Source organism: Anolis carolinensis, chromosome 4 (assembly GCF_035594765.1).
Source record: "Anolis carolinensis isolate JA03-04 chromosome 4, rAnoCar3.1.pri, whole genome shotgun sequence".
Lineage (NCBI taxonomy): Eukaryota > Metazoa > Chordata > Lepidosauria > Squamata > Dactyloidae > Anolis > Anolis carolinensis.
The window spans coordinates 194280131-194303514 of record NC_085844.1 but is presented as its reverse complement, the minus strand read 5'-3'; the positions used below and the strand labels follow the sequence as shown (position 1 = coordinate 194303514).

The 23384-nt window shown below is 40.1% G+C and overlaps 1 protein-coding gene across 8 annotated transcripts in view; it reads right to left on the bottom strand.

Annotated features, from left to right (window-relative positions):
- The window catches only part of anks1a (ankyrin repeat and sterile alpha motif domain containing 1A), a 194532-nt gene extending 179401 nt beyond the window's left edge, over positions 1-15131 (bottom strand). For 7 of the 8 annotated variants that reach the window (XM_008109723.3, XM_062979680.1, XM_008109727.3 and 4 more), the window contains exon 1: positions 14801-15130. In XM_008109723.3, the coding sequence (XP_008107930.1) occupies positions 14801-14997 (197 nt within the window). In that variant the 5' untranslated portion in view covers positions 14998-15130. Of the gene's footprint in view, positions 1-14800 lie in introns of all 8 variants that reach the window. The other variant, XM_062979682.1, reaches the window with a different exon arrangement.
- Between the last annotated feature and the right edge of the window lie 8253 nt (positions 15132-23384).

Here is a 23384-nt window from a genome sequence, read left to right as displayed (position 1 = left end):
GTCAATTAGAATAGTGCACATGCATTTTTACATTATCTTTGCATTTTACAGGGAAATCTTTAGATTTTACTTTGGCATGATAATTAGTTTAGTGTTCTTTGATTTTGGTCGAATTTTTTACATCAGCCAGTTCATAGTTTGTGCCAAGATCTGCTCATGGTCTTGTTTTTGCAGGAAGGATTATATAGTCATTTCTAGATTTGCCATAAGGTGATGTACACGTAAACAGTTTCTTCTTTGGTTACTTATAGAATTGCAACATGTTTGCAATGAACAAAACACTAGCCTCATAAAATCCCATCAGTCACTCTCCCACTTCATTTTTGTATCCTAGACAATGTTTCTACATTTTTATTCTGCTGTTTCCTACTTTTGCATTCCACTCTGTATTACACTCTCACTACTACTGCTGCTCAGCAGCTGCTTGGCACATTTTGTTTGGTTCCTCAACAGATTCCTGAACGAGGAGATCTGACTAGCAGCACTAACATGATCAGCATAGCTTACATGAGAACACAAACCACGACAGAAAGCTAAAAAACATACAGTGTCAATAGGAACATAAAATCAGAATTTGAAAAGACAACAAGACCAACCCCACCCCATGGAGGTAAATATAATCAAAGCACTCTTGACAGATGACCATACAGCCTTTCCTTACAAACTTAAAGAGAAGATTCTCTCAGGCACCAAAGCAGCATATTCCATGTCAAACAGTTCTTACCATAAAGATGTTCTTCCTAATGTTTAAGTGGAATCTCTATTCCTGCAATGTGACTCAATCTGTGTCCTAGTCTCTAGAGCAGCAAAATAAATAAATAAACCCATGATCGCCTCCTCCTCAATGTGACATCCTTTAAAATATTTCAACATGTCACTAAACTGGGTGGGATGGGAGGAGGGGAGAGTATAACCAAATATGACTATTGTATAAATGTTAAGAAGTAGTGTACTGGTTCATGCATATATACATGTATATAGATTTGTTTCAATGCTTTTTATGAACATATACATTGAGGGGGAAAAACAAGTAAATATTTAAACATGTCCTCTTTCAACCTTCTTTTTTCCAAGCTAAATGTACCCAGCTCCCTAAGTCATTCCTGTAATGGCTTCGTTTCCAAACCTTTGATCATTTTGGTCACTTCTCTGGACATGTTGCAACTTGTTAATATCCTTCTTGAACTATCATATTCAGAAGTGGACACAGTATTCCAGGTAAAGTCTGACCAAAACATAATAGAGTGAGATTATGATTATTGATGCAGCCTAGAATAACATTGGCTTTTTTAGTTGCCACATCAGGTAAAAAATAATTTTAAAATGATGGTAAATGTCATCAGATATAGGTTTGACAAAACAACAAAAGTATTTTGTCAAGCCCAAAAGACCAACATAGTCATCTTGTAAGCTTCCTACAGACAACATCCCAATTAGTGGAACTGCCTGAACAGGTCACCACTTCTGAATGCCCTCACATGGAAATAGGTTCCTTTTATCTTAACCTTAATGTGACTGCATAGCTGTATTTTCCACTTCTTTCTAAACAGTTTTCAGAGAAGACTGGCAGTGCAAAATATTTCAGTAGTCTAACGTGAAAATACACAGATTCATTATGTCACACGATTTTTGTTCTTGGGTTATAAATGTCATTTTCTAATTGGTTCTATCATATAAACATGGAAAAGGATTAAACTGCAAAACTTTATTGCAGTTTGCACACTGAATGGTTAAAAATGGCATATTTTCATTAAGGAAAATTACAAATGAAAGACTGAAAATAACAATACTACGCTCAACCATAAAAAGAAGTTTCTGGAGTATAACAACTACTTTCAAAGTAAGTACTGCACAATTAAATAGGAAATAACACTTTCAAACCAGGAACAGGGGGAAAAAATCAAATTGTGTTACAGTGTTAGGGTTCTTCCTGAATTAGAGCCAGCACAGGAGCCTCACTCTGTACAATTATCACAATTAGATCTGTAGCAAAATATGAAGCTCTAGACTTTGTATTTCTTTTTGAGAGGTGTAATCTCAATCAGAACAGGCTGAATATAGACCAGCCCATCACCAGGACTTTAGTGAATGAAAGAAACAGACCACATGCTTATTGATAAGGAAAAGCATTCTAATAATGTGTGTATTTTTAGAACACCTCTCAAAATGCTTCCTCTCATAGGTTATATACATCTTGGATACATGTGCATTATTAATAGGTAAGACCCACAACAGTGAAAGTAATTCACAGCAACAGAGGCAGTACCTTGCAACAAGGCTCAGATAATGAATAAAGTACTGGGCACATACAATTTGCTGATCTTATAACCTTCTAGGCCCATGTTCTGTAAGCAGCATTGTAAACTGGAATAAGCTCTCCTCAGGGTAAAAATGTTTCAGATCAAAATTAGGCAGTGCTGATTGATATTAAGAAGACCCAGTTTAGGAATAGTAAAATATCTTAAACCAAATCCAGCCAAAAGTCCAGCAACAGTTCAACTAATCACTAAGCTAGGATGCCATGGATCTTATTTCAGCATTTCTCAGCCTGCCTACCTCACAGGATTGTTGTGAAGACAGAAGCGCAATTGGAAGAAGAGGGGCACATACAAATAAAGTATTTATTCTATCCTGCATACACTTCATGGTAGAGCACAGATCCAAGATACCTTGATTGAAAAACTGTTTCCAGCAATCTAGATTTTTTAAGAAGAAGCAGTTATATGAACTGATATAAATAAGGAAATACTAATGTTTATAGTAAAGAAAATTATAGTCTTTTGAATACCACTTGCATTGTAGAGCTAATATTTCCTCCACAATGCAAACCACTTTTGCCAAATTCCAGTAAAGCCTACAAGAGTCTCTTTTGTGCTGCCTGTGTTCATTAAGAAATATCTAGTATTCAACTACACACGTAGGAAGTCTAGAACTGTGACAAAAAGGTATTTAAGGCATTCATGGCTTACAAGTAATTATAGCACACATCCTTCAGTTTACCAAATTCTCACAGCTAAAGCTCTCCCTTTGTCCAATCAAATTCATTTCAGATTTCATTTCACTGTAACTCCTTGTTTCATTGGTCAGTCTATGTCAGAATAATGTGAACTTTAGCATTTCCACTGAAGTAGCCAATTGGAGTATGCAGCCTAAATAAGTGCAGGGAAGGGAAAAAGTCTGGAGATGCCCCTGAAGTATAAAACATTACATGAGTTAACCAATTACTACAATAACAGGCTTTTTTCAACTGTGACCAATGTTAATATTACATGCTACAGGGCAGATAGAGCATAGCAAAGAAACAGAACTGCACAGCAGTCATGCATGCATTTGTCTCCAAAGCCCTGAGGTCTGGAAGCTCTTATTCTATCTTAACTATGAAATGTGGCTGAAGATTCAAATCCTTTCCATAGTCTATATATGATGAGATAGATCTTCGGCATCATGAAAATATCAAAGACACCCCTCTCACATACACACTTCTCTAATTAAAAATACTAGCTTATTTGCTCTTAAGAAAGGCTTTTAAAGGCACAAGCCACACTGACAAATTTGAAAACTCATTATTTCCTCTAGCAATAAATGCAATTCATTTTGAGATACCAGTACAAATTCTAGATGTTTATTATTTGCCTAAGAGCAATCTGGCATTTCACAGCAAGTGTACACTTACAATAGCCCTACTGTTTGTGTATCACAAGTAACAAAAGTATTCTGTTTAGAATCATCCAAGCCTGCATTAGGAATTTCAACCAAGCTAATTCACTATCTATAATGACAATGCTAGACTCAAACACTAAATTTTACCTCTGGAAAGACACATTTGCAGTTCAATTACTTCAAGCAACTCCTAATTTCCAGAAACTTAAACCATGCTCAGGATGTGCCTACATGCCAAGTTACAGGCTTCAAACAATTCCAAGAAGCATGCAGTTCAACACACACAAGCTCTCTCAAGGAGTTCAATGGTTTACTCACATTAAATGTGTGCAGAATTGCAGTTTATACCATAGGATGCCCAGTAACCTGCGTGGGGGTATGGGAAACCTAGGAAAGTCATAAGTGAAGAAGCATTGATTAAGACCTTTGTGATTTTAATTTAAAATATCACCCAGAAAGCACTTACAGAGATCCATTTCAACAACATCTAATATCAGTCTCAAACCACTGGAAAAATGCGTATTGCATGAAAATGGCAACACTGACTGAACTTTTGAGACAGGAACAAATTATTCCCAAAGTAATTATCATACTGTTGAGCTGCCATTGTAGAAAAGTGTTAAGTTTGGATAAAAGATTTAATATATTTACAGATAACACTGTTTGTGATCAGATACCAGACACTGATTTATTATTAAAGAAAAGCAAAGAGAAGTTATGGTATGTTCTACTCTGAAATATAAACTACATTAAGTTTTAAAGGCAGACTAAAGAACAAAGGTATGAGAGAGAGAGACATAGAAAAAGAACAAGTAACCATATCTGCCCATTTTCTTTTTGAATAGCTATCATGCTGATAATATAATAACAGTCAAAAAGCAAACACATACCTGTACACACAAATAATTAAATAATTGTAAATATTAACTGTCAATTATTCTAATGGCTAGATTTCATACAGAAGGTCCTTGGACTTTACAAAAGTCAAATCTGCACCCTGTAACTTTTTTTTTTTTTTTACAAAAACAGATGACTAATTTTACATTCTTGATTAGATTAAATGGTACCTGTAATAAAGCATACTGGGACCATTGATACACTCAATTGAAAAAAAAAATAACATGGAAATTTCTTGCTGTAATAACCAAGTGTACTAGGAGAAAGGGGCTGTGGCGCAGACGGGAGAGCAAGCCAGTGCAATTAACTGCAATGAATCACTGACCTGGGGGTCATAAGTTCGAGGCCCGCTCGGAACTATGTTGTTTGTCTTTGTCCTATGTTAAAAGGCATTGAATGTTTGCCTATATGTGTAATGTGATCCGCCCTGAGTCCCCTTCGGGGTGAGAAGGGCGGAATATAAATGCTGTAAATAAATAAATAAATAAATAAAGACTGGTGAGTATTATTTATCTATCTTGTTCCATTATCCAGGCAGAGCCACTAGGAGGTGTTGGAGAAAGTAGGATACTTAATTTTATGGGGGTGGACGGTGGTAGAAAGAGGAAAACACTGTATTCCTGTTATTCCCCCCACCCATGTCCCCGTTGTGGAAACCACCCTTGTTTATGATATGGAAAGGAGGGAGTGGGAATAACCAGCAAAAACGTGGGAAATGGAAAATGGAACACAACACTACACACACACACACACACACGTGTCAACTTTTTGTGCTGTTACCTATATATTTTAATTGTGAAAAGCTACATTGGATCCCATTGTGTGCGAGAGAGGAGAAAAGATATGAATAAATAGTATAAACAGTAATGATGCTACTGGGTTTTTCTAGATTTTTGGTGGCCTTCAATTCTATTGACCACCACTGACTTCAGGAGAGGTTTTCTGGGTAGATGAGCCTAGAGTCATCTGCTTTGAGGAGTAATATTCTGAAAAAGATAACATTCTTGCAAAAATTCAAGATGGGCAGTTTGCAAGACCTATTAAACTATCACTTGAAAATAATGTCTATTGTTGTTGTATGACCTCAAGTCATTTCTGACTTATGGCAATACTACGATGAGATTTTCTTGTCAGAATTTGTTTGCCCTTGCCTTCCTCTCAGACTAAGGGAATGTGATTTTTCTAAGGTCACCCAGTGGGTTTCCATGACTGAGCAGAGATTCAGATCCTAGTCTCTTGATGTCCTAGTCCAAGGGTCCCCAAACTAAGGCCCGGGGGCCGGATGCGGCCCTCCAAGGTCATTTACCTGGCCCCCGCCCTCAGTTTTATAATATAATATTTTTATATCAGTTTTAATAATATAATATATTGTATATACATATAATATTGATAACAATATTATGTTATACAATATAATACTAATAATAATACCATATAATAATATTAATTATATGTTATATATTACATATTATATAATAGTATAGTGGTATAGTTCAATATAGTAATATATAATGCTAATATTGTGTTATGCTAATAATATAATATATTGTACTAGCTGTGCCCAGCCACGTGTTACTGTGGCGAAGTATGAGGCCCCTTCTACACAGCTGGATAAAATGCACACTGAAGTGGATTATATGGCAGTGTGGAGTGAAGATAATGCAGTTCAAAGCAGATAATATGAGATTATAAATGGGTTATATAGCTGTGTGGAAGGGCCTTGAGTCTACACTGCCATATAATCCAGTTAAAGTCAGATAATCTGTATTTTATAGGCAGTGTGGAAGAGGCCTAAGTGAGATCTAACTCTGCCTGTCTCCTGGGCTGAGTGGGTTGCTAGGAGTCCAAGTGGGCAGAGCTTAGCCTTCTAACTGGCAGCAATTGGATGAGAACAATTATTCCTCTCCCTCTAATTAGGACTTTATTTTCTTTTCTTTTTGTTGTATGAACGTAGAGGCATGGATGAGAGGTTGTGCTGCCAAGTTTAGTGTTTCTGGGATGTGTAGTTTTGTTGTTTTGTCCTAGGCTGAAATTTCATTACCCTTTTATATATATAAATATACATACAGCTGCTCTGAGTCCCCTTCGGGATGAGAAGGGTGGGATATAAATGTAGTAAATAAATGCAGTAAGTAAATAATTAATTTTAGACTTAGGCTCGGCCAAAGTCTGAAATGACTTGAAGGCACACAACAACAACAACAATCCTAATTAACTTGACTATCTCATTGGCCAGTAGCAGGCCCACACTTTCCATTGAAATCCTGATAGGTTTATGTTGGTTAAAATTGTTTTCATTTTTAAATATTGTATTGTTTTTTCGTTGTTGTTGCACTACAAATAAGACGTGTGCAGTATGCATAGGAATGTGTTTGTATTTTTTTTTTCAAATGATAATTCGGCCCCTCCACAGTCTGAAGGATTGTGGACCGGCCCTCTGCTTCAAAAGTTTGGGGACCCCTGTCCTAGTCCAATACTCAACCCACTATGCGACACCAGCTCAAAAATCATGAAGACTCTATTAGTTCATCCTTCCTGGACTAGCAACATTCATCTTTGACCAATACTGCAACTTTATGCAGTTTCAGGAGTATCCAGGAGTTGAGTGTGACATCTGTAGACTGTCCACATTTCGCAATGGTAGAGCAGGGTTGAGAGGACAATTGGCTTTATAAACAAGCACCTTGGTATCTCTATGGATGTCTCAATCATCAAACATCCTCTGCTTCATTCGGAAAAATGCTACACTCGCAGAGCTCAAGCGGTGTTGTATTTCAGTGTCAATGTTGACTTTTGTGGAGAGGTGGTTGCCAAAGTAGCGGAAATGGTCAACGTTTTCTAATGTTACAACATTAAGCTGTATTCCTGGCATTGCAGAGGGGTTAGTCGGTGCCTGTTGGAAGAGCACTTTGGTTTTCTCAATGTTCAATGAGAGGCTGAGCTTCTCGTATACTTCTGCAAAGATGTTTAGAGTGGCTTGTAGGTCTTCTTCTGAATGCGCACACACTACGTTGTCATCGGCATATTGGAGTTCTATAATAGACGTTGTGGTGACCTTGGTTTTGGCTTTCAGTCTGCTGAGGTTAAATAGCTTGCCATCTGTCCGATAGATGATTTCCACTCCGGTGGGAAGCTTCCCATCAACAAGGTGAAGTATCATAGCAATGAAGATGGAAAATAAGGTAGGGGCAATAACACATCCCTGCTTGACACCTGATTCCACCTTAAATGGGTCACTTTGGGAGCCGTTGCTGTCCAAGACTGTTGCTGTCATGTCATCATGGAGGAGCCGAAGAATGTTCACAGATTTGTCAAGGCAGCCGATTTTTTGGAGGATGGTCCAGAGAGCGCTGCGATTCACTGTGTCAAATGCCTTTGCAAGGTAAATGAATGACATGTACAGAGGTTGGTTTTGTTCCCTGCATTTTTCTTGGAGCTGTCATGCAGTGAAGATCATGTTCACTGTTCCTCTGGAGGGGTGGAAGCCATTCTGGGATTCTGGGAAGGTGTCTTCTGAGGCAGGGAGAAGGCAGTTTGCAAGGATTCTTGTGAGGATTTTCCCAGCTGAGGTTAGAAGTGAGATACCACGATAGTTCCTGCAGTCTGTTCTATCCCCTTTCTTGAAAAGGGTGATGATGGTGGCATCCTTGAAGTCTGCTGGGATTTTCTCGGTCACCCATATCTTTTCAATGAGCTGGTGGAGTTGTTGTATCGGCTCAGGTCCACCCTCTTTGAAGATTTCAGCAGGGATCCCATCAGGTCCGCTGGCTTTGTTGTTTTTTGCTGGCTGATGGAATTGCTGACTTCTTCCAAACTAGGCAATGCTGCAAGCTCATCCCTGGTTTGTTGTTGCGGGATTTGTGAGAAGGCCTCTTCGGCCACATTGGAGTTGCGATTCAGAAGGTTATGGTAGTGCTCTTTCCAACATAGTGCAATTGATGTTTTGTCCTTCAGAAGTTTGGTTCCAACTGATGAGCGTAGAGGATGTATGCCATGGTTTCTTGGTCTTAGATGATCTTTGTGGCTTTGAAAAATCCCTGAGCATCATGGTGTCTGCAAAGTATTGGATTTCTTCAGCCTTCTTTGTCCACCAAATGTTCTTGAGTTCTCTGGTCCTTCTTTGTACCTCAACTTTTGCACTAGCATAGGCCTTTCTCTTAGCAGCACAGCTGGTGTTTCTGCCATGTTTGGAACGCTTTCCTTTTCTTATCAATTAGCTGTTGGATCTCTTTGTCGTTATCGTCAAACCAGTCTTGATGTTTCTTAGTTTGGTATCCAATGGTTTTTTCACAGGCTGTGATGATGGAGGTCTTCAGTTTGTATCAATGTTCCTCAACATTTCGGGGTGTTCTGTGGGTAGATTATGCTTGAGTGTTGTTTGGAAAAGGGCTCGTTTGAAGGGCTCCTGAAGGGCTTGGGTGTTCATTTTACGCCTTGTTTTCCTTCCTTGGAGTCTGCGTTTGGGGGCGATCTTGATAGCCATTGTGGATCGGATTAACCTGTGGTCTTTCCAGCAGTCATCAGCACCTGTCATGGCTCTTGTGAGAAGCACATCGTGGCGGTCGCTGGCATGTGTAATTACATAGTCCAATGCTTTGACCGGGGGTGCTTCCATGATGTCTTGAGCTTGTTTTTCTGGCGGAAGAGCGTGTTGGTGATGACAAGGTCGTGCTCTCCGCATTTGGTGAGAAGCAAGATGCCATTCGAGTTGCTATTTCCAACCCCGTATTTTCCTATGATCCCTGGCCACAGATCGGAGTCCCGTCCAACTCTTACATTAAAGGCCCCCCGGTGGATGATTTTGTCCTCCTTAGGTATCTCCGATAGAATGGTGTCCAGCTGACAATAAAAATTTGCCTTGATGTCTTCGTCAACATCTAGTGTTGGTGCATAGGCACATATGACGGTTACCTGTTTGTTTTTGGCAAGATTAATTCAGAGGATTGAGAGTCGTTCGTAATGCCAGTGGGTGCTTCACCAGGTCATTTCTGATAGCAAAGCCAACTCTGTGTATTCTTCGCTCTTCTTCAGGCAGTCCTTTCCAGAAGAAGGTGTAGCCTCCTTTTTCTTCCTTCAGCTGTCCCCTCCTGTTCTCCGGGTCTCCTGAAGCACTGATATGTCGATGTTAAAGCATCCCAGCTCCCTTGCAATGATAGCAGTCCTGAGTTCGGGGTGTTCACTGTCAGTGTTATCCAACAGTGTCCGTACATTCCATGTTCCAAAGTTCATTTTTCTTTTTTTGGCCGCAGAGTGGTGACCCCTCTGGACGCGGCCATTCCACATACCATTCAAGAGAAAAGAGAGATATACATCCATTCTGGGCCATTCCACATACCATTCAAGAGAAAAGAGGGATATACATCCAATAAGTAATAACAGTCTTTGAAAAATTTAAAATATGTACCATTTCCAGAACACTACAGCAATACTGTTAATAAAAATACACAGAAGGAATATATCTCACTTCTACTGAAACCAACCCATTAGTCACCACTATATTTCCAAATTGAGATCAAACGCTAGTCTTTATTCTAAAAGCACGATGTTGTAGCACATAGATACCTGCTGGACCATCTTCTCTTGCACCCACTACCCATCACTCCTTGAACCTCTTTTATGGGTATTTATATCACTTCTCACTAGTGACTAAAGAGAAAGAAATACTTTTTACTGGTGGATTCTTGCATTTGCAATGGTTTTCCCAGGGAGACTAAATTAGTCTCTCCATAATTTAAACAGCAGACATCATTTTGGCCTCCACGGGCATTAAGAACTGCCACTATTGGCATTTTAATCTATATAGGCTCCAATTATATTCTCTATTTCAGCTGATTGGTTTTTGTTATGTTAATTTGGATACATATATATACACAGTACTTTTAAGCTAATTTGTTAGCTGACCTGGAAACATAAATTTATGCTTCTTATACAGGATATTTTATGTAAATAAGAATTCAAACTCCTTATTAACAGAACTCAAAACTCTTGCAAGGCAGATACCAGATGAAATCACTGCATATGAAAAGCATTAGCAAAAAGATTAATTTTGAATGATGTTCTAGATACAGGTTAAGCAATGTGTTGGCCCCCAGATGTCAATGGACTGCAGCTCCCATTAACAGTGATGGTTGACAATGGGATCAACAATCTAAAAATACATGGGAGCCACATGTTTCCAATCCTTGTTCTAAATATAATGTAAATTGGAGATTACAGCCAAGGCACTAAAACATATAAGGCATTTTCTTAATACCCCTGTGAGATTGTCACATACTGGAGCATCCATCTAGCAACACTTCTATCTCTCATTTTCCCACCTTTTGTTTATTGGCTAGTTCAAATAAGAGCTCTAATTAATTTGAAACCTTATAAATTGTAATTTTTGATTATAATAAGAATGACTGTTTTGCTGCCTTACAAGGAACTTCTCCAGTGGAGATGTGTGTTTAAATTAGAGCATTAGAAACATTCTAACTGGCTCTGACAGTTTTAAAGAGGAAGTTGTCACCTAATTGAAAACTCCGCAGTTCCTTTAAGATGACTAGAAACTATAGCCTGGCTTCCATTACAACTAGCAAAATTTCCCATTCTATTTCCTTACTTCTGATACTTTATTTAAACTCCACCCAATGAAAGAGTTCTAGTAAAGTTAAGTTCTAATAAAAGTATGCATATGCCTTCAAGTTGCCTGTTAATTTATCTCCATTAATATCACTGGCTTTTCTTAGGCAAGGCAGTGCATTGTTTTTCTTGTATATAATATAAATTCTAGGAATACTGGCTACCAATCAGTCAAGACCACCACCCTTTGGACCGAAATGCCAGAAGAGTATTGAAGAAAGGCTGAGAATGACTTGTGCTATTCACAGCGCTTAGGGGTCTGCAACTAGCAAGGATATCACAAACTTATGGAAATATCAAACATCTCTCCTGTCCTAATTCCAAGAAACAGACTTCACAAGCCACTTCGTCACCATTTTGAAATTAACAACATAAAACAAAGTTTGAAAAATTAAAGAATCAGACACCGGATTGTTCAAAGTTGAGAAGAAAAAGGATTCATCAGAAAGACACCACAAATTCTGGAAACTTCAAAAGCTGAGGGGAAAATCTCACCTGTAGCACCTCTAATCCTTATTAGGATCTGAGAGCCACATGGAATCACTATGTTGAAAACCTACTTTGGTTTACCCTAAATACGTTTGCCTTTCTCATAAAAGTTCAATTCATTCTTTCCCTGTTCTGTACTCTACAAAAAAGAAGAGAACAGTGATAGGGAAATGCAGAGGTCATATTTTAAATCCAGGCACAACCCTTCAGTTGAAGACAAAGACTGCAAAATAAAGTACTGTATATATTCATGTATAAGTCGAAGGCGGGTTTGCGGGTAAAATTAAGTATTTTTATATGACTTGTTGATAAACCCAAGAGTCACTCTGCAGAGCTGGAAAAGCACCAATGCTGTCGGGGTCTGTCACCTCTAGCCTGGCCACCACTGCCATTTACCCACCAAAAAGGTGAGAAGGTGCTGCATCAGAGAGAGTAGAGAGTGTTGTTATTTCTTATACGTTCTCCTGGGATAGACGAAGGCCCCTTCTTCTATACTGCCATAAAATACAGTTTCTGATCCCAGATTATCTTCTTTGAACTGGATTATATGGCAGTGTAAACTCACATAGCTCAATTCAAATCAGATAATCTGGGATCAGATACTGGATTATATGGCAATTCTGTTTTTGGTAAGAGTCAAGGTACAATACTCACACTGACCAACAGACAAGTCGATCCAGGTTTTTTGGGCTGATATTTTAACTAAGCTCTCCACTTTTGCCATTGCACTCAGAGAAGATGATTCTGTTTTTATTAGACTTAAGAATGGAGCCACAGTGGTGCAATGGGTTAAACCCTTGTGTCGGCTGAACTGCTGACCTGAAGGTTTGGCTACTGACTTGAAGGTTGCCGGCTTGAATATACAGGACAGGGTGAGCTCCTGTCTGTCAGCTCTAGCTTGCTGGGACATGAGAGAAGCCTCCCAGCAGGATGGTAACACATCCGGGCGTCCCCTGGGCAATGTTTCTGTAGATGGCCAATTCTCTCACACCAGAAGCAACTTGCCTCAAGTCGTTGACACGATAAAATAATTTAGAGTTTAGAGACAGTACCTACACTGAGCCCCTGATGGCGCAGCAGGTAAACCGCTGAGCTTGCTGATCAAAAGGTCGGTGGTTCGAATCTGGGGAGCGGGATGAGCTCCTGCTATTAGCCCCAGCTTCCTTCAACCTAGTAGTTCGAAAACATGCAAATGTAAATAGATCAATATGTACCGCTCCAGCACGAAAGTAACGTGCTCCATGCTGTCATGCCAGCCACATGACCTTGGAGGTGTTTACGGACAATGCCAGCTCTTCGGCTTAGAAATGAAAATGAGAACCAACCCACAGAGTCAGACACTACTAGACTTAAATGTCAAGGAGAAAACTTTACTTACCTAGACTGACATGTTGATAAGTCAGCCCAGGTGTTTTTAACTAAAATTTCTAGACTTACACATGGGTATATACAACAATGTAACATACAAACTGTAGCATCCAAGAAAATATTTGCAAAGTTTAACCTAAGAAAGAGAAAGAGACACTCAGACAATTTAGACAAACAGTGATGATTAATTAAAGCAGTGGTTCCCAACCTGTGGTCTGTGAACCACCAGTGGTCCCCACGAACTAAAATATGGTCTGCGGCCTCACCGTTACTACACCGTTGCAAAGAGAGCAACTGGTTTTGCGAAACCTTCTTATAGTGCCAAGGCAACGGGGATGTCAGGAGGAGAGAGGCCGACTATCCACAAAAGGCGAGACAATAAGCCTCCTGACTGCTGCTTCTCCTCCTCCCCCTCATTCCCCTGAGTGGAACCGTTCCATGTGGAGCCTGGAAGCAGAGGTGCCTTGGTGTCTTTCTTTTTAGGGCTGTTCCTGGGGTTATTTGGGGTGCTGAATCAGAAAACTGCATTGGATAGACCACATCAGCAGAAGATTATTAAATATAGTTTTCCGTGGATGAGAAGATGGCAACTACTGGATGGCATATTTTTGTATCAGAAGCTAGAGCTGATGTGGTCTATCCAATGCAATTTTCTTAATCGGTACCCCCAAATAAGCAAACCGAATCTAAAGTTGACCAAAAACGTATTTGTAACCCTTTTGGTACTAATGTTGGAGAGTGATCCCTGGTCAGGAATCCATAACATTGAGCACTGGCAGTTCAAGTGCTGTCAAACTGCTTTAATTCTACAGTGTAAAATGCACCTTTAGACTAACAGTGGCCATTCATAAAATGGGGAGTGCATCTACACTAGGCATGGGGAAACTTGGCCCCTTCTTCCAGGTGTTTTGGACTTCAACTCGCACCATTCCTAACAGCCTCAGGCCCCTTAAGCAGCTGAGGGGGGAAAGGAAGGGGCCGGAGGCTGTTAGGAATGGTGGGAGTTGAAGTCCAAAACACCTGGAGAGCCAAAGTTTGCCCATGCCTGGTCCACACTGTAGAATGAATGCAGCCTTCTTGGCCTATGCTCCAATTCTGTGGAATAATAATAATAATAATAATAATAATTTTATTCTTATATCCCGCCCCATCTCCCCGGAGGGACTCGGGGCGGCTTACATGGGGCCATGCCCAGACACAACAGCACAAATCAGATAAAACATTAAACCGAGCAGTAAAACTTGAACTCATTGCCTCCATATGTTAGAGCAATGTCGGAGTTGCGACCTTTTGGAAAAGCGCTCAAGACTTGGCTGTTTGGTTGTGCATTTAAGTAAATCAGATCTAATTTGCCAGTCACTGTTGAATGGTTTTATGTTGAATGTTTTTATATTGTGGAATGATATTTTAAATTGTAAGTCGCTCAGAGCACTCTGGTGGAGAGCGACTAATTAAGAAATAAAGTGAAGTGAAGCCTGTCTACACTGTAGAATGAATGCAGCCTGACTCCACTGGATCTGCCATGGTTGGATGCTATGGAATCCTGGGAGTTGTAGTTCCATGCACAAGTGGCTGTCTTTCTGTGGTGAGGACGGGTGCCTCGCCACATTCCCGGGATCCCACAGCCCTGGGCCTGGGCCCGCCACTACCTGCCCATTGGTGCAACCGCCTCCAGGTGCTGGCGAGGGACACACCCCCGGGCGCCTGGCACGGCCTCCCTCCCTGCCTGCCTCCGCCTGAACAGAAAGCCAAGCGCCACACCTACCTGAGGAGACTCGAAAGCGGGTGCCCGCCCCCGCCGCTTCCTCCTCCTCCGCCGCCCCCCGAGGACCCTCCGCCGCCGCCTGAGCCTCCTCCTCCAGAGCCGAAGCCCGAACTGAGGCGCTTCCCCGAGAGCAGCTTCTCCACGGCGGGCAGGTTCCCCGTGCGGGAGGCCTCCAGCAGCTCCTGCTCCTTCCCCATGGCCCGGGGAAGCCAGCCAGCCACCCAAGCGCCGCCGCCACCGCCTCCTTTGGGATTCGCCTTCGGCGGCCGCTGCTACTACTGCCGCCGCCGCCTCAGCCCGGCCGGCGCGTCCTTCCGGGGCGCGGTTTAAACAAGCCACGCCCCCTCCCTCTCGAGCCGTAAGGCAAGTGGGCGGGGCGCAGGGAGCGGAGGCGCTCTGGTTGGCTGGCGTCCAGCTGCTGCTGCTGCCGCCTGAAAGGATGAGGTAAGGCAAGGTGAGGCGGGCAGTGGGTGACTGCATTTCCCACCCAGTCGAACCTTTCTTGTCACTTTGGAAAATGTACATATACACATATATATGCATGTGTGTGTGTATATATATATATATGCTTGTACACATACACACATTTGCATGCATATGTTTGTGTATATATACACACACATATATACACGCATACATACATTTGCATGTACGTGTGTGTGTATACACACCTGCGTGCATGCGCCTGTATATTTAGGTATCTGTATGTATGTACATTTGCATGCAGGGGTGTATATATATAGATATATATATATATATACACACACATTTGCATGCATATGTCTGAGTATATGTATCTGAGTGCACACAGATATACATACATTTGCATGTGCGTATATATACATATTTGTATGCATATGTGTATATTTATGTATCTCTGTCTATATATATATATATATATATGTATATATATACACACACACACACACATTTGCATGTATATATGTGTATATTTATGTAATTGTACATTTATATATTCATACATTTGCATGCATTGTGTACTGGAACCTATATAAGGTGTGTATACATACACACATGCATATATGCATGTATATTATTATTATATATATATATATATATATACACACACACACACGCACACACATGCATTTGCATTTATATGTGTGTGTACTTGTCACTTTGGAACCTATACACACACACACACATTTATGTGTGTGTGTGTGTGTATGTATATATATTTGTACACACACACATACATTTGCATGTATATGTGTGTGTATATTTTTGTCACTTAGGGCCGGGTTGTGGCGCAGCTGGTTAGTAGCCACAGACCACAAATCACTACAGACCAAGAGGTCATGAGTTTGAAGCCAGCCCGGGTCGGATTGAGCGCCCGACCATTAAAATAGCCCAGCTCGTTGTTGACCTAAGCAACCCGAAATATTGCATCTATCAAGTAGGAAATTTAGGTACCGCTTATGTGGGGAGGCTAATTTAACTAATTTACAACACAATAAAAAAATTGTCCAGCAGTGTGCAGAAAGGAATGAGGAAGTAATCCATCAAGGACTTGGTGTCACAGTAGATGATGAAGCAGCAGCTCCCCCTGTGGCTGGATTCAAGAATACTCTCATAGCAGAGTTGGAAGAGACCTCACGGGCCATCCAGTCCAACCCCCTGCCAATAAGCAGGAAATCGCATTCAAAGCACCCCCGACAGGTGGCCATCCAGCCTCTGCTAAAAAGCCTCCAAAGAAGGAGCCTCCACCACAGTCCGGGGCAGAGAGTTCCACTGCCGAACAGCCCTCACAGTCAGGAACTTCTTCCTGATGTTGAGGTGAAATCTCCTCTCCTGTAGTTTGAAGCCATTGTTCTGCATCCTAGTCTGCAGGGCAGCAGAAAACAAGCTTGCTCCCTCCTCCCTATGACTTCCTCTCACATATTTGTACATGGCTATCATGTCTCCTCTTAGCCTTCTCTTCTGCAGGCTAAACATGCCCAGTTCTTTAAGCCGCTCCTCATAGGGCTTGTTCTCCAGACCTTTGATCATTTTAGTTGCCCTCCTCTGGACGCTTTCATGAAGCTGGAAGCTGGAAAATGTTAAATTGCCTCTGTGTCTTTGTCTCTGTCTCTGTCACTATGTCATATGGCTCTGAATGTTTGCCACATATTGTACCACCCTGAGTCCCCTTCGGGGTGAGAAGGGCAAAATACCGTGTTTCCCCGAAAATAAGACAGTGTCTTATATTAATTTTTGCTCCCAAAGATGTGCTAGGTCTTATTTTCAGGGAATGTCTTATTTTTCCATGAAGAAGAATTCACATTTATTGTTGAACAAAAAAAGGAACATTTATTATATACTGTACAGTAGTTGTCATCACAAACCAGCATAACCAGACAAACTGTGAATCCTATCAAGAATTTCTTGTTACTACCATTATTTCCATGTACAACAATCTATGGTATGTACATTTACCAATCCTGCATACTCTGGTGTTCTGTTCGGCAGGCATGCTTACAAACAAAAACTTTGCTAGGTCTTACTTTCGGGGGAGGCCTTATATTTAGCAATTCAGAAAAACCTCTACTAGGTCTTATTTTCTGGAGATGTCTTATTTTAGGGGAAACAGGGTATAAATACTGTAAATAAATAAATAAACTATATACACACATGTTTCCATACATACACATAAATACGTGAAGTGTTCCTTCTAGTGTCATAGAGAGCTTCTTTCAAACAAAAGCAAGCATGGCATTTTCTTCAAGCCAAAAATAAATTTTAATAATGTGCTTTTAAGAAAAAGTGGACTGAGAAAGCTCCAGGTGAAGAACAATCTCAAAGGAACTGAATTATTTCAATTGGGCATTTTGGGAGCAGTGTACTTAACCTGCTCCAAGATTCTGCTACTTCTGCTATCAATATCTTCCTTGGAAACTACCTAAAGATCAAAGTTGCACGTATTTGCTCCACTTGGACAGAATGGGGAGCTGTGGTTGGACACAGCTGTCAGCTTTGCAGACCAAATATTGGGGACAACTATAATAAATCCTATGATAATAAATAAATAAATATAAAGTAATAAATAAATATATCATGTTCTATTATGATTTCTCAGTAAATATTTTGTAACATCCAGAGCTTCAAAGCAGTACATATGCAGTCAGTCCTCCACATTCACTAAAGTTAAGGGCACAGGGCCACTGTTAAAGCAAAAACCAGTGAATAAAAAATTGCAATTGTTTTAAATTGAGAGAACACCTCTCTGGGAATTTCTTGGTCTAATAGCATGACTCAGTGGTAAATTTCTGCTGTAAACTGACCACAGACTCACATTGGAAGACTTAAAAGATTCCTAGAGAGCTGTTCTTTCTAGAAAATTTAGATGTTCCAGCATGACTGAAGGAAGTCAACCATAGAGTTGCATTGGAGGACCTAGACATTCTCAGAGAGAACATTTTAAATCAAATCCATGAATAACTAAATCTGCAAAAGTCAAAACTGCAAATATTGAGAGACAATTGTATGTAATCACTTTTTAGGGTTTTATCCAATGAATTTGTTTTTTAAAAAAAACAGCTTTCCAATATTTGATTTAATCCTGAAATCATGGAGTAAGAAGACAGAAGATATTAATTTCTCAGAAGAGTGATTGACACTAAAGGCTTATCATACTGCTCCTTTTCCTCATTCCATCTTTTCAGAAGTAATGAGCTCACAGTGGGTAGAGGATTGATTCAGAAACAATCTTCAGTATACAGCAAAGATGAGATAGCTGATGTCTGAATATAACAAATTGAAGGCTAAAAAGCAACCTATTTTAAGCAGAGATCTTTCCTATACTGTGGTGATCAATGCAGTATAATGTGTATGACTTCAGCATTCCCTGTCTCATTTCTCTGATTAAAGGACTGAAACTAAGACTTTTGTCTGAGACCTTGATTACAAAGCTGCTGACAATCTAAATGCGCACAGTTGCCTAGAATGATTGACAAATGTTACCAAAGTTGTCCACCCACTTTTTTATTTTCTTATCTTTCATCTGTCATTAGGGCATTTACTAATGTGTAGCTTCTATTTATCAAGACATCCTGGACACTGCTTCTCCTTCAGTTGTAGGACAACGGGCTTCTTAGCTGGTTTTAAGTGTGTAATATGAATATCACATCTGTGCATTGATGGTAATAGAATCTTGTGTCAGGAATATGTAAATGATGGACAGTGCCCTTGAATGGGGGGATGTGGTAGGTATCTCTGTGATGGAGATCAATCACATATAATTACCTTTCTGAGCACCTATATGAAGACATGAACCAGATGCCTGGTAAATTCAAAAGGTGAAGGAGGTACTGTGTATGATCTTCTCCATGACCTCCATAACACAGCATATAGCAGGAGCCTGGTATTCCTTTAGTATGCATGAGATATAAAAAGAATATATTTGAATTCATCCTTTCAAAACACAGGAAATGAGACAAAACACGAATTAATACAGCTGAATATGCTATGATGACGTGCATGCTGATTTAGTTTGCTCTTCCATTTCTGGTCAAACAGGTTCTGCGGATTTATGAAGTATTACAAGTGTTGCAACATTTATTTGATTAGAAATGAATGTACTGTATATGCATGGTGAGCAGTTCCAGCTTTATATCAACCCTAATTTTTTTTAAAAAAACATTACTAGGTTCAATATATCCAACAGGTTATGCGTTCTTCACCTTGCCCACTGAAATCATAAATGGCATGTCACATCAAGGTGCTGTTGGTTTTCCTAGTAGGGAAAATGTTCAATCCTTTGAACAGCAAGTTTACTTTATGGATAAAGGCATCTACAGTTAATTTTCCCTCTATTTACTGCACATGTATTAAAAGTGATAGATTGAACTCAAAGGCCTGAATTTCTTGCCTTCCTTTTAGGCTGGATCGACACTGCCCTATATCCCAGGATCTACTCCGAGAATGTCTGCTTTAAACTGGATAATGTGAGTCTACACTGCCAGATAATTTGGGATAAGAAGATAATCTGGGATCAGATCCTTGGATATGAGGCAAAGTAGATCCAGATCTAATGTTATTATCTCTATGTGTTCCAAAAGAGCCTCAACCAAGGATAGTGTGCCTCCTCTCAATGAATGCCTGGCAGACATAATGGTCTGGATAAGGAAAAACAAACTGAAACTAAATCCAGACAAGAAAGAGGTGCTTGCCATCAAGGGATGCAATCTGAGAATGGAGGTGTGTCAACCAATCCTGGGTGGGGTCACACTCCCCCGAAAGACTGTGTCTGGAGTTTGGGAGTGCTCCATCTCTCCAAATGCCAGCATAGGTAGATGCAATGGTTAAGAGTGCTTACTACCAGCTTCAGTTAATATGCCAGCTGCATCCTTCCTAGAATCTGAAGACCTAAAGGTGGCAGCGCATGTGCTAATAACCTCAAGGTTGGAGTTCAGCAATGCACTTTACATTGGGCTATGTTTGTACCAACTTCAGAAACTCCAATTAGTTCAAAATGCAGCAGCCAGATTGATTACAAGAACATCCAAGAGTGAGCATATTAGACCCATATTAAAGTCACTACTGGTTGCCAATTAGTTTCCGGATAAAGCACAAAGTGTTGGTTTTGACCTTTAAAACCCAACATAGTTTGGTCCTAGGTTGCCCTACAGGATCACCTTCTCCTGCACAATCCAGTCTTTAGGACACTCAGGTTTTCTGGGAGATGTTAATCCAACCAGCCAGAACCCGACTGGTGACTTTCACTCAGAGGACCTTTTAGTCAGCCATTCCAAGACTATGGAATGACTTGCTGAAATTTAAAACGAAATTGAAGGCCCATCTCTTCTTCAGCCCAATCAACTTTCAATTAGAAGTTCTGATTTGCATTCTATTGCTACAATATATCAATTTTGTATCTGTGTTTGGTGCACTTTTAAAAATATTTTTGTGTTTTTAATCAATGGCATTTATTTTATATATGTTACTAGCTGTGCCCGGCCACGCGTTGCTGTGGCGAAGTCTGGTGGTATGGGAAATAAAGTATTGAGGAATTGGTGGTAGTTAAGGTTCAGGGTAAAGGTTTTCCCCAGACATTAATTCGAGTCGTGTCTGACTCTGGGGGTTGGTGCTCATCTCCATTTCTAAGCCGAAGAGCCGGCGTTGTCCGTAGACTCCTCCAAGGTCATGTGGCATGACTACATGGAGCGGTGTTACCTTCCCACCGGAGCAGTACCTATTGATGCACTCACATTTGCATGTTTTCGAACTTCTGGGTTGGCAGAAGCTGGAGCTAACAGTGGGGGCTCTCTCCGCTCCCCCAATTCAAACCTGCGGCCTTTCGGTCCAGAAGTTCAGCAGCTCAGCGCTTTAACACGCTGTGCCATCAGGGGATATTATTTCCTAAAGGTTGTGAATATACAATATTTCTGATTGGTTTTTTTTGTTTGTTGGAGGCAAGTATGAATGCTGCAATTAGGAAAAATGATTAGGATGTAATGACCTTGCAGCTTTAAAGCCTGGCTGTTTCCTCCCTGAGTGAATTTTTTGTTGGGAGGTGTTAGCTGGCCCTGATTGTTTCCTGTCTGGAATTCCCTTGTTTTCAGAGTGGTGTTGTTTGCGATATTTTATGTGCTTCTACTGTCTGTGGCCCTGAGAAAACAGAGGATTTGCCAGACTTTGATGATGGGAATACTTTGTTGGGAGGTGTTAGCTGGCCCTGATTGTTTCCTGTGTGGAATTCCCCTGTTTATTTACTGTCCTGGTTTTAGAGATTATATTGTTCTGCATTATTCTATCCCAGTAATTATTTCATATTAAAGTAGAATCTCACTTATCCAACATTTGCTTATACAATGTTCTGGATTATCCAACGCAGTCTGCCTTTTCATAATCAATGTTTTTGTAGTCAGTGTTTTAAATTCCTTGTGATATTTTAGTGGTAAATTTGTAAATACAGTACAGTAGAGTCTCACTTATCCAACATAAACGGGCCGGCAGAATGTTGGATAAGCGAATATGTTGGATAATAAGGAGGGATTAAGGATAAGCCTATTAAACATCAAATTAAGTTATGATTTCACAAATTAAGGACCAAAACATCATGTTAGACAACAAATTTGGAAGGAAAAGTAGTTCAATACGCAGTAATTCTATGTAGAAATTACTGGATTTATGAATTTAGCACCAAAATATCACGATATATTGAAAGCATTGACTACAAAAATGCGTTGGATAATCCAGAACGTTGGATAAGCGAGTGTTGGATAAGTGAGACTCTACTGTAAATACTACATAGCATTACTGCGCATGGAACTACTTTTTCTGTCAAATTTGTTGTATAATATGATGTTTTGGTGCTTAATTTGTATAACGATTACCTAATTTGATGTTTAATTGGCTTTTCCTGAATCCCTTCTTATTATCCAGCATATTCACTTATCCTGCCGGCCTGTTTACGTTGGATAAGTGAGACTCTACTGTATATTTCTAATCTTATATTATCTGCTCAGAACTGGATTATCTGAGGCCCCTTCTTCACAGCTGTATAAAATGCACACTGAAGTGGATTATATGGTAGTGCGGAGTCAAGATAATCCAGTGCAAAGCAGATAATATAAGATTATAAATGGGTTATATAGCTGTGTGGAAGGGCCTTGAGTCTACACTGCCATATAATCCAGTGCAAATTAGATAATCTGTGGAAGAAGACTCAGTGAGGCCTAAATCTGCCTGTCCCCTAACTGAAACCTGGCTGTCCCTTGGCTGGTTGCTAGGCAACCAAGTGGGCAGAGATTAGCCCTCTAAACTGGCAGCAATTGGATAAAAACAATTATTGCTCTCCCTCTAATTAGGACTTTATTTTTCTTTTCTTTTTGTTGTATCAACCTTGAGGCGTGGATGATGGGTTGTGTTGTCAAATTTTGAGGTTGGGGGGCCTGTACTTTTGTTGTTTTGTGAATTGCCGTCATGCCATCACTCTTTTATATATATAGATATTCATATGTTTTTGACTATGTTGTATCCCACCTCGATCCATCAAGAGAGGCAAGTAATAAATAACATTTATTATTATTATTAGTATTAGTAGTAGTAGTAGTAGTAGTAGTAGTATTACTTGAACTTTGGAATATGTCAGTGTGTGATTTCCTATATTCCTTTCCTATACTACTTACACCATGCCCATAGTTGAAAGTATTGCACTAAATCCAATTAATAGTTCCAACAGGAATAGCTCTGTTGAACCAGTGGGACTATGTGTTGATTTATCATTCAGCAATTGATGCACTAGGGCCCCTTCTACACATCCATATAATCCAAATTATCAAAGCAGATAATCCACATTATCTGAAGGGGCCTGGGTCTACTCTAATTAGTACTAACAACTTAATATAGCCCATTCTTTTGTCAGATCTAGGGTGCATCTATGCTGTCAAATTAATGCAGTTCCATAGCACTTTAATTGCCATGGCTCCATGCTTTAGAATCCTGGGACTCTGCCAAAGAGTGCAGGTGCCACAATGCAGGCTCTGTGGAGCTCATTTTTCTGATGTCAATTAAGAGACATTAAACGGGGCCCTGAAAATGAAATTTTCAGTACAGGTCCATCAAGTTAGGCTAGATTGCTATC